Source organism: Bos grunniens, chromosome 8, assembly GCF_055505025.1.
Source record: "Bos grunniens cultivar Pamir isolate PY7600 chromosome 8, Bosgru_T2T1.0, whole genome shotgun sequence".
NCBI classification, from domain to species: domain Eukaryota; kingdom Metazoa; phylum Chordata; class Mammalia; order Artiodactyla; family Bovidae; genus Bos; species Bos grunniens.
Genome location: NC_141172.1, coordinates 93,381,883 through 93,397,620, shown reverse-complemented (window position 1 = coordinate 93,397,620; position 15,738 = coordinate 93,381,883). Strand labels below are relative to the sequence as shown.

The window sequence follows — 15,738 nt, the reverse complement described above, 5'->3', positions numbered from 1 at the left end:
TTTTACTATTTTTATATGCAATACATACAACTCCTTCTTACCAAAAAGATACACTACATTGAGTTACAACGTAAGCCACTGAGGAAAGTAAACACATCTATTATGTAAAATTCAATTACTACAGCTGAGAATTTATAGCACAAACTCTTGAAACATTTTAACTCCACTTATAGTCCCTTATCTACCCAGTAGCCAAGGCAAAAAAAGGAGTATTTGTCATGTAAACTCAAAAGTAGCCTTGCATGCAAGGTTAGTCTTAGCAGTGACATAAAGGTTTTAATCTTTTTAACTCTTCACCACGATGTATAAAGTCCTACATAATTTGGCTCCTGTTTATCTCTGAACTTTTGGTGACACACTCCTCCCCAGGCTCCAGCCATATGGTCTTATTTTCAGTTTCCTGAACATAAGCTCACCATAGCCCTGTGGCCCCTGCACTGTTCTTCCTCTACTTCAGACATTAACTGGCGCTTCAAGTTTCCACTCCAACATCTCATTCTCAGAGTGGCCTTCTCTGGTTAATGAAGAAATTTATTGAAAAAAAAATGTGGGAGACTACAGAGGGATAATCAAATCATGAGGAGCAGCAGAACTTTCTAAAAACCCTTTTAACTTATTTCTCCTCACAGCCTCGCATTTCAAGGTGGCTTCATATTCTCCCTGAAAAACTCCAGCCAGTCTTGCTAGTTTCCTTGCTGCCCCTCTCCTTTGTGGAGAAAAGGTTTTAGGAGCTTGGCCACACTTTTATCCTGTTCCTTGCATAATTCCATATATTTTCTTACATGGGGTGACCCAAAATACAATAACAAAAAAACAAAAGGTGAACCACTGATCAACAATACAGGCCCTTCCTCTCTGATATGGAGATGGGAGTTGGTAAAATTAGAAAAAAAAACAACAAAAAACTAGCTCAAGTTATTATTATATAATAAAAGCAAACAAGTATAAGGAAACAAATTTCACGATGTTAAGCAGCTCAAATTCAAACAAAATATTTCCCTTCCACGAAGGTGCCATATATTGCAAAGATTTAATGGAGAAACGAAAACCAGCAGGAATATTTAACAGAAAGATTACAGTATGTGCATTATTAATCTATTTAGTATCTAACATAATATAGATTCTTTGTAGATACTAATGTCAGTAAGAGCTTTAAGAAACCCATTACCAAAAAATTTGTTAAAAGTGATGGAGCTCATAGGTACTCACTTTTACAGCACTCTCATTAACTGTTATGCAAATTCAGTTTTACAGAATTAAAGAAGATACAGGGCAAAATATAAAATTACTCAGATTGCTATTTCCTGTGGGGCCATAAAGAATAGAACTGCTTTCCCCTTTGGGTTTTTCTAGTGACATGCAGACTGTAAAAGGTTAGGGAGATGGATAACACCATCAAGTAACTGAGAGCATTAAAACAGAGAAGATGCTGCCGGATTTACAGATTAGTAAAACAGTGTTAATGTATATAACAATTTTAGTCGTTTACTTATGTAATGGTTCTTGCAATACACTGGAATCAAAGGAAGACACTGGTTAGAACAGACAGGTATTCCCTCACTTTTCCAAAGTTCATTTTATATCACTACTTTTGCAAGAAAAGGTAAAAAGCACAAATAATGTTCAGCATGTGTTCTGCAGTGAGCCGTTTCTTACAGAAGCAGCACACACCCTAAGCAGTGAGAGTGGCACCATCAGGCTCCTCCTGGGAACAACACTGAGCATCTCAGCAGCAAGCCTCCTCCGAGAGCTCTGAACTGTGTCTGTGAGCATCTGTGCTTTATCTCAGTTTGCTCTGTGCATCTGTTAGCAAGATGGGCCCTATGGTAATTGCTTCTTTGCTTTATACCATTTCGGCATAGGAAGGGTTTCAAAGGAATGCCCTACTTTTTGGATAGTGGGGAAATCCTGTAGTCTTCTTCAAAGCCTTTCAAAAAGACAAGTGAAAGAAATGACAAAAATGTGAGGAGTTAACAAGATCGAAAGTGTTTTTATTTAAACCAAAAATAAGAAAGGGGCTGAAGACATTCACAGCAAAAGGAAAGGCCAGTGGAAAAGTCATTTAAGCACAACAGAACATGTAACTGATGAAACAAAAAGAATGAAATAAGAAAAGAAATAACTAAAAAAGAAGAAAAGGAAAACACAAAACAAAGTTTCGAAAGCATAAAACAAAGATTTTAAATCTAAAATTTAAGTCTAAATTATTAGGCTGACTCTAATAATTGTCTCAGGGGTCATATCTGCTGGAGACAGGAATGGCAACCCACTCCAGTATTCTTGCCTGGAGAATCCCAAGGACAGAGGAGCCTAGCGGGCTACAGTCCATGGGCCGCAGACTGAGCACACACACACCAGGGGTCATAAAAACCATCAAGGCTACTCATGTTTTAAAGTGGCCATAGTCATAGCAAAGTGACTTACACGCTCTTCAGCTTCAGTCAGTACATTCATGGCTCTCATGTTGACATTTCTTCCTAGTTTCTCCTTCATTTCTTGCAACTTCTGAAGTCTCTCACCAGCTTCTTTTGGATTGTTAGCTTTGAAATCATAGGTGCTATTGGGTTGCCCAAAGAGGTGTTTTTCTACAGTAATCCAGTCATAGTCTTTCAACATTTTGGATACCTAGCCACAAGATGATAATAGAATGATATCATTGCTCACAAACCTATATTTAAAAATTAGTTTCTTAAATATTTACTAATTTTTACAAACATTTTTGAGAAAAATCTCACAATGACTCATTTGGAAAAAAATGAGACTCATTGTTGATTGTGAACCTATAAGTATGAATATTTTTATCTAGAGGATAGGCTAAAAAAAATAGAAACAGAAAAAGATATTACTTAAGCATCAAAATAAATGTGAACTCAAGAGAAATAGTTAAGAAGTGTGTGTGTGTGTGTGTGTGTGTGTAAACATTGCCATTATAATGAGATGAGGCTCCAGATTTTACCAAATTCAATGTATTACTTCAAAAAAACAACTTGTGAAAGTTTAGTCTTATATGAATATTTAAGTCATAGACACTGTAAAATCATGAAAGCCTAATTGTGACTGGTACCTAATAATTCTTGAAATTATAACCTAAGTAAAACATTATCTTAAATATTGACTCCATCCCCTCGCTACCCTCTTTGACGAGGCACAGTCAAATACTCATATAATATAACCATTAAGGATTTTTAATTATAGTGCTTAAGGAAGACTTTCTTCTACTCTAACTGTTTAAGATTGGTATTGACTGCTGAAAGCTAATCCTTGTCAATCATCCTTATTAATTCCATGAGTACAATCACACCACCAGACTCCAAAGTAATATGGTCATTTCTAGTCTATCTTTTTTTCCTGCCCATCTGTGAGCTCCATGAACACATTCTGTGGCATGTTGCTCATTCTTGCATCTTTAGTGCCTGGTATAAGTATACAATAAATATTTGATAAACTATGTATTTTAAAGAATACTTGACTTTTTAGCAGTTCTGCTTGCAAGTCACTCTTTCTACCCTCTTCACTTAACTGTAAATAGAATCCCCTAGCAACCACCAATACTAGTATTTTCAATTGTGTTTAAAAAAAAACCTATTAACAGTAATATTAGCATTGGTAATAGTTCAGTGAATTCACTAATACTAGGCTACTAGGCAAATGGGAAATCAATACTAATAAAATATTAGGATATTATCATGTGGTCATTAAAAAAAGGCTTTTTAAACAAAGTAATGAACCTGAACAGGCACTCATGGCTCTTGCAGAAAAGGGTGGAAGACTGTTTTGTATGTTCTCATCTTTTTGAAATTAAATCTCTTGTACTTTTATGATGCTAAAGAAGACTTAAAAGGCTTCAAACTGTTACAGACCAGTAAGAAAACAAGATGAGTGAATTATTAAAACCACATAAATGAAGCCTCCTTAACTAAGCAACGAATTCCTGCAGAACTATGTATTTTCTTTAAAGTACTTAGGTTACTGAGATACATGAAAGAAATTTTAATTAAGAATGACCAAAAAACTGTGGGATAACTTCCAAGACACTACTAGGCAAAACGTCAGATTTCAAATGAGACTTCAAACACTGACTATACTCATCCTCATAAGGATATCCTAAACCAACTAAGTCCTTACTTCAGAAGTTCCTTGTGTATATTTCTCTGTGAGTTCCCTAAATTCAATTTACAATTAGGTAAAGAATATATATTACTACTATTAATACATTAGTAATTAGTTCTATGAACAACTGGGGATTAAAAAAAGTCATTTCCATGGGAGACCACTCAAACATATTGGAGATGAGAATAAAGCCCCTGAAATTAAATATAAAAATAAAACATTTTTGCCATTTGGTGACTGCTGAGAAGCAGTCATAGCTGTATGCCTCAAAATTGTTACACAGTAGTTCTGCCATTTACAGTAAGTTCTTCACTGAGCATTTTACCAGAACATTTCAAAAACCCAGAGGCAAAAATGTGATTAAGAATAAAAATGAACAATACAAACATGCCTTTGCAGCAGCATCTTCAGCTTCCCGCTTATGTTTGCTGATGTTATGGTCCAGTTCCTTAATTTTAAGCTGAGATTCATTGTTTTGCTCCTTGTGTTGTGCTATTTCTGCATATTTAGCTTTAATTATGTTGTCTTGGGCTGTTATCACTTCTTTTTGCTTGCTTACCTCTTCTTGAGCTTTATTTACTAACTCCTGAAATGAAGAATTACAAGACAACATACAGCAAGGTAAGATGGAGACATTTTTTCGTTTACTGAAAGATCATCCAACAGACTTCTAGACAAGATGGCAATGTGTCATCTAACCTTCTACACTTTATATCTCCATGAACATGACTAACACATTTACAAATAAAACTTGTATTACCACTAGGAAAAAAGGGATGAGATGCATTGTTCATGCTGGAAGCAACAAAGTCCCTGTGACACAGTATAATTGGGATCACCTAGGTGCAGAGTCGGACATGACTGAAGCGACTTAGCAGCAGCAGCAGCAGGTGGAGGAGGGGTTACTGGGATTTGCCCTGTAAGGTCTCTCTCAAAAGAGTGGGATTCTGGTGGTGGTTACAAAATAATATGACAGACACCCCAAATGCCATTTATTATGAAGGCAAAGAAAGGGGGTGGAAGTAAGGTAAGCTGGCATTGGTTCCTTTCCCTTCTATAGAAGTAAGCCATAAGGCCTCTGACAGCGCAACAAAAGGTCAGAGTGTTTGGTTCTAGCACAGGGGTTAAAACAGAGATATGGAAGAGGAAGAGAAACCTTTTTGAAGAAACAGATCTGTGGCACAAAGAAAAACTTCTCACTCTTTTACTACCATCGGTTTCCCTCTCAAGTGAAAATTACAGCTGGGATTTAGTCTACCAACTCTCACCTCTTCCCCCTCAAAGTTCTTTGCTAGATCTTGAAGGTCTTTCTGGTAAAGATATGGTCACAAACTCACATAAACATCTGAAAAAAAGAACCTAGCTCAACTCAGATTTAGGTAGGGGAAAACAAAGAGTAGAACAACTTGCTAAAAGACTCTGAGGAAGAACAGGTATCTTGAAGTGATGACCAGCATCAGTAAAAATTTAGGAATTCTTTAAGGCATACTCATTAGAAAACAAGATAACTTTGAGCAATAAACAATACCTGACATTATGGTTAAGTTATTGAACATGACATAAGTAATTTCTTTATGTTTGTGTCATAAAAGGTCCTTTGCAGGAGGAAGTTAAACCACAGCATTCATCTAAAAAATCCAAAACAAAAACGCATGACAAAAACATGTTTATGAAGAAGATTCTCTCACACCTAAAGATTGAAGATGCTGTGTCACAGGTATAATTATTTCAATCTACAATGGTTAAGAGAAAAACACGGATATCTATCACTTCAGATTGAGCCAAAGTTTTTAGTTTTGTTTTGAACATAATTAATTTGAAGGCAATTTATCTTCTTGGCTCCCTAAGAGGGCAAATAGAAACAATTTAAAATATAGAGACTAAAAGAACAACGTTTACAAACTTAGAGATACATTTTATAGTTTTCCATAGAGAAATAGATATTCTCTTTATCGAAATATGTATATGCTTTGATTTTATCATTATTTAAATCAAGGAAGAAGGGGCTTATTTTACTTCCACATTTCTCTTTAAAAATATGACATCTATTTTTTTAAAAAAAATTCCACAAGATGATGTCCATGAAAGATGGTAAAAGATATGGAGGAATGATAAGGCAAGTAAGAAGGCAAAAAAGAAACTGTAGAAAAGGTAATCAGCAATACAAAACACAAAGCTGAAAAGCATTTTGAACCCTGATCTTCAAAAATATAGTTAAAAAATTGTTCTGCTATTGATTTGATAATGTGTTAAAAATTAAAAAAAACCCTTGAGTTTAACCACAAATAGAATGAAGAGAAAAAAGAACTACTTTCTAAAACAATGCACACTACAACAATTAAAACAATCATGTCAAGGAAAAAATGTAACAGGAAATGTAAAAGTAGAGGACAAAAGGCAAAAACACACTTTACTATATTGTAGCTAAATGGATGGAACTCCCGTTAGAAGCTGTTACATTTTAGTTAACATGACCTATAAAAAGTATATACAGAACAGAAAACTTACAAAAAAAAAAAAGTTGTATCAAAAACAAAAGGTGGTTAGACTTTGTAGGGCCTAGTGACAGTAGGTACTACGACTATATATTTCAAAGTTGCTAAGACAGCACATCTTAAAAAGTTCTCATCGCAAGAAAAAAATCTGTAATCATATATGGTTACCAGACTTATTGGGGTGATCATTTCACAATATATTAAAATGTGAACCATTACATTGTACACCTGAAACTAATATAAATGTTATGCCAATTATATCTGAGTTTTAAAAACTAGGAGTAGAAATAATGAAACAGAATTCGAGGTCAAAATCAAAAAATGGGTCAAGAAGGTATCCAATATTCATGAGGGAGCATTTCTAATATTTGTAGGAAATAGAAATATCTTCACAACATGAAACCCTCGCACCCCAAATCCACCCTTTACTGCCTGCTTCTGAGATGGGAACAACTCTCCCTTGCCGAGTTTAACAGTATGAAGCCTCATCAGTAAAGGATGCTGTAGGGACACTGGAGAAGGAAGGGGCTTTACTTCTTGCTTCTGATGTGCTTTTCTCAAAGGCAAGGTTGTCACTTACATGGCATAACCAGCAGCAGTCTTTTCAGCCTGTCCCCAGGCTGGGCACCTCCCTGTGGCCAGTCCCCCTGGCGTCCCCAAAAGCTGTTTTCCCAGATGTCCTGTGCAGCACTTTCCTCCGCATGGTTTCCCTACTACATCAAACCCCACCACCAGAGGGCCACAATCATGTGTTCTCCAACTACATGTAGTTCTCAGCCTTGCAAGTAGAATGGGGCTCTTTTCCAGATTTATTCCTTCTGGGGGTGCACTGCTTCAGCTTATAGGTAGTGACTGCTCCTTGTAGCTGCTGTTCATATATTCTTTAGAGTTTTCTCTAGCCCTTAGCAATCAATTGTACATCATCCCAAATTCCTGTTATAGTTAATAATTTTTATTTAAACTCTGCCAGGTCAAATTACTGGGTGTTTTCATTTTCTAGTAGACCTAGTGGACTAAAACAATTAGTGATATTATTTCAGGACTCTTTCTGATCGGTGATCATCATTTTCCCTCTCATCATGACAAGGGTGAAGAGACTGAGACCTTTGAAGTCAAACATCTTTAAGCTACCATTTCAGAAGGAGATTTACATTTGTATTTCTCTAATGTGGTTAAATCACTCTTACCTCATTTTTAGCCACCTCAGAGGCCATCACTGCAATCTGACCCTCGTAGGATATGATAGCTTCCTTTACAGCTTCAAGCTGTTGTTCATAGGATGCATGCTCTCTCCTGAGCTCCTCCAGCTCCAGGGTGATAGCTTCAACTTCCTATAAAAAAACAGAGCATCTGGGCATTCAACATACCAACTACTGTGGCTCAGACAGTAAAGCATCTGCCTACAATACAGGAGACCTGGGTTCAATTCCTGGGTCAGGAAGTTCCCCTGGAGAAGGAAATGGCAATCCACTCCAGTATTCTTGCCTGGAAAATCCCATGGATGGAGGAGCCTGGTAGGCTACAGTCCATGGAGTCGCAAAGAGTCGGACATGACTGAGCGACTTCACTTCAGCAAGTAAGGACCATGGCTTACTCAACTACTGAAAACATGTAAGCTGCTTCCAAAGAAGAAAGGGGAAAAGAAATTTATTTTTCTATATTAAAAAATGTACATACAATTTTTATGGGTTCAAAGAACTTTGCATAAACTATTTCATCCTTTTATTCCTATAGGGAAAAATAATACAGAATTCTATATAGCAGATAAATTAGGAGGTAAAATCCTTTTTTAAAACAATTATTTAATGACAAAAAAAATTAGTTTCTCTTCTTTCCCATTATAGCCTTTAGTTCTTTACAAAATGCTTTGTGTAAAGCTAAATATTTAATAGTAGAATCATAAGGTGGGTTTAAAAAGAACTGTGAAAGAAAGTTAGATTTAAGTGAAATTGTATGGAATAGCGACTGGGCATGTAGCCTTCTTTGTAAACAGTAAAACACAGGTTCAAATTCCAGCCTTGAAACTATCCATAATAGTCTACAATTGAATAACACTGCAAATTTAACATGCTTTGTCATCATTATTCTTTCACAGTGTCTGTTCAAACAGATGATCACCAAACAGAAATGTCAACAGTGAGTCTCTGATATGACACAGCTTGGCTTACATGATACAAGCTTTGGTCTACTCCTGAATGAAACATTATCAAAATCAAGCCTTTATCAAGCAATCTTATCTCTCACTTTTCGATTTACGACAAATATCGATGAAGGACAAATCAACCAATGGTGCTCTACCACCCTTCAGTTCTATGCTGATGTTAAAAGATTAATTCTATTAAAAAAAAATTACCTGTTGTTTTTCTTTCATTTTTTTGCTAGAAGCATCTGCTTTAGTTTTGGCACAATCTAGTTTTTTCTGTGCATCCTTCAGTTCTCTCTCTCTTTCAGCTTCAGCATTTTTCATTTTATTCTCCAACACCTCATATTTTTCTTCGGCTTTTTTCTGAATTTCTTTGGTGTTTTTTAAGGTCTCCTCACTTTCCTCTGCATCATAAAGCAGGCAAATACAACTAAATGAGATCTTCCAACTAGTAACAGTTATAGGTAAGGGCTTACAAATTCAACTTTTAAGAGAAGAAAAGGTATAGAAAGTTGGAGGCAAGAGTTAAAAAAAAAATTAACTGTTCTAACCTTATTCTAGAAATAGTATGTTGAAAACACAGGTCATATCTTAGAGCCATACTTGAATTATCTAAATTCTGTAAAGAAATTATTTCCAATCACATGAAATTGAATAACATAAACTTTACCTACAATTTAACTTATAAAAAGATCACAGACCATTTTATATACCATAAGCTTATAAAACCAGAACTGAGCACAGAACTATGGTACTTTTATTTTAGTTATAAGAACACTTTTAATTAACCCCATAAAAAAGCTTAACTTAGTGTTCCTTGCTCACTTATTTTTATTCAAGGAAACTCTTATTAAAGTAGAGAAATATTGTGAGAATATACATAGGACAAAGCATAGGAAACATATGACCTCTGAATTTATAAATTAAAAAATAAAGTAAGATAGAATGAGCATGTTATGGTCACAATCAACATACACTGTTAAGTGTTAGGACTAGGTACAAACATAACCTTGAAAGCCATGATTATGCAATTTCCTATACTAGTTTTCATTGTAGAATATCATTCTAGAAATCAAAAGAGAAATAAAAAAAAAAATACCCAACACAAAGATAAACAGAAATACAACAAACCAAATGTACATTAGATGTAGCAAAATCAGTTCTAGGAGTGAAGTTCATAGCAACAAATGCCTACCTAAAGAAACAAGAAAAATCTCAAACAACTTTACACCAAAAATCTGTTGTGTTTCTATATACTAAACAGTCCCATTTAGAACTGCATCAAAAAGAAGAAAAAACAAAACCCAAAGTTAGTAGAAGGAAGAAAATAATAAAGATCAGTGTGGAAATAAATGAAATTGAGGCCAAAAAGAAAGAAAGAAAAAAAAAAATCCATGAAATTAAAATCTGGTTCTTTAAAACCAACAACCTTCCAGCTAGACCTAAGGGGAAAAAAAGACTCAAAATCAGAAATAAAAGATACTACAACTGATACCACAGAAATATAAGGAATCATAAAAGGTTAACTATGAAAAATTTCACACCAACAAATCAGACAACCCATAAGAAATAAATCCCTAGAAAAAGACAACCTATCAAGATTAAATCATGATTAGTAATTAGTAATATGGAAACTTAATAAGGAATCAAAAACCTCCCAACAAACAAAAGTCCAGTTGAATTAAACCAAACATTTAAAGAATTAATACCAATCTTTCCTTTTCAAATTCTTCCAAAAAGCAAACAAAAAGAAAATTCTTCCAAATGCATTTTGTGAAGCCATCATCATCCTGATATTAAAATCAGACAAGGACACCACAAGCAAAAAAAATCACAGGCTATCATCCCTGATGAACATAAATGCAAAAATCCTCAACAAAACATCAGCAAACCGAATTCAATAATACACCATGACTAGGTGGGATTTACTCCAGGGATACAATGATGGTTTAACATCTGCCAATTAGTGAATATGATACACTATATTAACAAATTCAGGATAAAAGTCATGGTCATCTAAACAGCAGAAAAAGCACTTGAGAAAATCCAACATTTATGATAAAAACACAATAAAGTGAGTATAGAGAGAATAAGGCTATACACATAACAAGCTCACAGCTAACATCATGCTGCAGCTGCTGCTGCTGCTAAGTTTCTTCAGTCGTGTCTAACTCTGTGCGACCCCACAGATGGCAGCCCACCAGACTCCCCTGTCCCTGGGATTCTCCAGGCAAGAACACTGGAGTGGGTTGCCATTTCCTTCTCCAATGCATGAAAGTGAAAAGTGAAAGTGAAGTTGCTCAGTCGTGTCCAACTCTTAGCAACCCCATGGACTGCAGCCCACCAGGCTCCTCCGTCCATGGGATTTTCCAGGCAAGAGTACTGGAGTGGGTTGCCATTGCCTTCTCCAGCTAACATCATACTCAATGGTAAAAAGCTGAAAGCATTTCCTCTAAGACCAAAAAAAGATAAGGATGCCCACACCACTTTTATTCAACACACTGTTGGAAGTGCTACAGCAACAGGGCAAGGAAAAGAAGGGCATCCAAACAGGAAAGAAAGAAGTAAAACTCTCACTATTTGTAGATGGCATAAACAGAAAACCCTATCATAAATAGAAAACTGTAAAGACTCCATCAAAAGATGTTAGAAATAATAAGCAAAGTCAACAAAGCTGCAGAATACAAAATCAATTACAAAAATCTGTTGTTTCTATACAGAAAACAATCCCATTCACAATTGTATCAAAAAGAAAATACCTAAGAATAAATTTAACCAAGGAGGTGAAAGATATGTACACTGAAAACTATGAAACACTGATGAAAGAAACTGAAGACAGAAACAAATGGAAAAATATTCTCTGTTCACAGATTGGAAGGATAGTTAAAATGTCCATATTACCCAATGCAAGCTACAGATTCAAGTCAGATCCTATCAAAATTTCAATGTCATATTTCATAGGAATAGAAAGAACAATCGGAAAATTTGTATGGAACCACAAAAGACCCTGAACAGTCAAAGCAATCTTGAAAAAGAACAACAAAACTGGAGGCACCATACTCCCTGATTTCAAACTATATTACAAAGCTAGAGTAATTAAAGCAGTAGAGTTAGTGGCACTCTACTGAAAACAGACACAAGGATCAATGGAACTACTGAATAAAAGAACCCCAAAACAAAGCCCATGCATACATGATCAATTAATTTATGACAAAGGAGTCAAGAATATATTATGCGGAAAAGACAGTCTCTTCAGTAAATGTTGCAAGGAAGCTGGACAGTCAGAAAAGAATGAAACCAGACCACTTTCTAACACCACATAAAAAAATTAAGTCAAAATGGATTAAAGACTTGAAGGTAAAACCTGAAATCATGAAACTCCTAGAAGAAAACAGGTAGCAAGCTCCATAACATAGGTTTTGATGATTTTTTGAATTTGACACCAAAAGCAAAGGTAACAAAAGCAAAAATGAACAAGGGGGACTACATCAAACCAAAAAGCTTCTGCACACCAAAACAAATCAACAAACCAAAAGGCAACCTAGTGAATAGGAGAAAACATTTGTAAGTCATCTATCTGATAAGGGGTTAATATCTAAACCATATTAAGAACTCATATGATTCAACAGGAAAGAAAACCAATCAAATCAAAAAATAGAGGACCTGAATACACATTTTCCACAGAAGATGTACAAATGGCCGAGAGGTAAATGAAAAGATACTCAACATTAATCATAAGGGAAATTCAAATCAAAACCACAAACAGCGATCACCTCAACTGTTATACTGGCTATCAAAAGACAGGTGGTGTTCACTGCTTCATTATTTACAACACCCAAGACATGGAAACAACCTGAGTCCACTAAGGGATGAATAGGTAAAGAAACTGTGGCATAAACACACCACGGCATACTATTCAACCATAAAAAAAGAAGGAAATCCTACCATTTGCAATAACATGGATGGACCTTGAGGGCATTACATGAAGTGAAATAAGTCAAAGAAAGATTAATACCATATGATCTCACTTATATGTTGAATCTTAAATATCTTAGGTCACAGATACAAAGAAAAGATTGGTGGTTGCTAGAGGCAGTGGGTGGGAAAGGTGAATGAAATGAATACATTTTAAATTTTATAAAAGAAGAGAAAAAAAAGAATAAAAATATTAGTGGGGTAAAATAGGTCTGTGAATAGTCCTAAGGAATAAGAGAAATTTAAAACTACCACATACAATTAAATTCTGATTAAAGGTGTTAAGATAGGTTCCTAAAATTAGGGACAGAGATAGTTAAACACATATAACAAAAATACTATAAACATAAACAAAACCAAAAGACAAGCATATAACAAGGTATTTATAATGTGGTACATGAGAACAATAAAAACAAGCTATGAGCAACCCAATAAAAAAGCACAAATTAACAGAAAATTATTACATATAATTAAAATATACAATAAACATGAGAGCTTCAAATACCTAAAGTATATCAGTTGAAACAGATTAGAACAAAATCTTACCAATGATTTTTTTAAGAGCATCTAATTCTTCCTGTTGCTTGTGATACGAGCTTTGCTGAAGCTTGGTTTGTAATAAATCTACCTCCTCAGCTTTCATCTCCCACTGCTGTTTTAGGTGGCGATACCTTAAGGAAGAGAAGTTTATAATAAATGATAATTTTTCTGATGTTTGAGACATGCATTTAAACAAGCTCTTACCTAAAACAAACTCATACAACATAATGTAAGATGCCACTGGTTACAAGACTCATTTTGATGACTTTCACACTTCTGAAGCATCAATGTAAACTCAAGTTTGACTTGGTTACTGAAGGTAAATACTCTAAATGACCAAGACCAATAGTTAACTATCCACAGAAATATTCTTAATTTTAGAAAATATTAATAATCTCTGAATAAATAAGTTATCTTAAAAATAATCCTTCTCACTGATCCTTATCTAAAAGAAAAACTCCATAATAGCCCCCATCACAAAAATAGAATATATAACAATTATATAAAATTTCAAAAATTTGGTTAGCTCAATCCCCAGTTTCAAATGTTTTAAAAAATAACATCATTCCCTCCATTTTGTAAGGAGACTGGTGGTTTAAAATGACACAGTACTAAACTTAAACATTCACCAAGCACTTTTTTTTGCAGATCCTGTAATTGTCCCCCAGTTCTGGCAGCTTCAAATTAAGGCTTTGGAAGGTATTTTGCTAATTCAGCTGCAGTGAAATTTTAAATTATAGTAAATTCAAAGGTTGCTTGTAACTAGAAAATCACAAGGTTTGAGGGCAAAAAACAAGCAACTTATAAATACTCCCTTGAGTATTCTTGTCTGAGACTGCTTGACAGCAATTAAAAAGACAGGATTTTAACTCAGTCATTTTTCAACTCATTTAAAAATGTAAAGAAATTTTTTAAAAAAGGCAACATATTTTCCTGATATGGTCTATGAAAGAATGGCTTTAGGTGACCCTTCCACTTTCATTTTTCAAAATCTACTTTTCTTCCTGGACCTCAGGGCCACAATTAGTTTACAAAACAACTCTGCAGAATAAACGACCTAGTACTGCTCAACAAACTTAACAGTTCCAAGCCAAATGTGACTACAACTGAGTCTGTAATTCATTCCCTTGACAGAGCTTCCACATTTCAGAAACATCTTTTTGTCTCTTTCTCAGAGAAAGTTCTTTCATTTTATGATTAATGTCATATGTCAATGAAGGTAAAAGGCAGGCTTTACATGTATATAATGTTTGAAAGTGGGCATTTTGATACAATTTACATCGTGGAATGGCCACTGTGACTTAGTGTAAATAATCTTTTCCACATATATACTGTGTCCCAAAAAAGTCTTGGTACTATTCTAAGCTTTGATAATTTCAGAAGATAAATGCCAAAAGTTTACCCCTCAAAAAAAATTTAAGTTTTTATCTTTTATTTTCTCTTACCTTTATTCAGTATTGTGAATTCTAAATAAATTGTTTAATTTTATCTCATCTGCCACTTGCCATCTTCAGAGGGATTAAAAAAAAATTACAATTAAACTCTCAAATACTGTACTTTGTTAAGTTTGTGGCATTTATACTCCTGAAGTTTTTAAAGCACGTAAGGACTCTTCTAGATAACCACATAGTGAGTCCACTCAACATCGTTCAGGTGTTTATTCAAGTCATCTTCTCAGTAAGGCTTTCCCTGCCCACCCCATATAAACTTTCAACACTTCTTTCCTATTTTACATTTTTATTCTTAGAACTTAGCATTATCTAACATACCTTTTACCAATTTAACTTTTTATATTGTCTATTGCCCCAACTCCACATATGGAGGTAAGATAAAGGAAGAGATTTATCTATTTGATTCACTGCTATATTCCCAGTTCTTTGAAGAGTACTTGGCACATGAGGCATGCAATAGTAAATAATGTTAGGAGACAAAAAGGGTTACATTGAATAGCATGAACCCAATTATGAAAAAAAAAATGTGGCATACATATATTTCATCATACATAAATATGTATCATACACAAACAGAAGTAATGTTGAACAGTTTACACACACACCTATATCCACACCCACAAAGAAAAAACACTGGAAGTAAACACTTTAATTTTAGCAGTGACTTTTGACATAAACTTGTTTAACTTCTCCACAGGCAACCTAGCTAGCTTCAACATGTATAGGACAGCCATAAGGCTGCAAAACTTAGTGTAGACACCCAATCAGTGCTACCGCATATGACATCATTTCAAATCAAGGACTCAAGTGTCCTCTGGCATCAACCTTCAGAGTATCTGTGTGTTTCCCCACTAATCCCCAAAGAATGTTAACAGAGTATATATCTCAGTAGAAAAATAGGAATATTTGGCTGATTTTTCTTTCTTCCTTTTAATTAACTTTCCATAATTTCGTAAAACAAAGACATCACTTATATTTAAAAAAAAAACTGTTATCAATTCACAACTTATTCAATACTAAGGTT

The 15,738-nt window shown here is 34.6% G+C and overlaps 1 protein-coding gene across 4 annotated transcripts in view; it reads right to left on the bottom strand.

Moving 5' to 3' along the window:
* Positions 1 to 15,738, bottom strand: part of SMC2 (structural maintenance of chromosomes 2) — a 51,103-nt gene that overhangs the window by 9,417 nt on the left and 25,948 nt on the right. For all 4 annotated transcript variants that reach the window (XR_015169284.1, XM_086414516.1, XM_086414515.1 and 1 more), the window contains exons 17-21: positions 13,270 to 13,394; positions 8,959 to 9,152; positions 7,793 to 7,936; positions 4,502 to 4,696; positions 2,425 to 2,625 (exon numbers count right to left, since the gene is read on the bottom strand). Coding sequence is in view for 3 of the 4 variants with exons in the window: in XM_086414516.1 (XP_086270642.1) it covers positions 2,425 to 2,625; positions 4,502 to 4,696; positions 7,793 to 7,936; positions 8,959 to 9,152; positions 13,270 to 13,394 (859 nt within the window). In the remaining variant the exon portion in view is untranslated. The remainder of the gene's footprint in view (positions 1 to 2,424; positions 2,626 to 4,501; positions 4,697 to 7,792; positions 7,937 to 8,958; positions 9,153 to 13,269; positions 13,395 to 15,738) is intronic.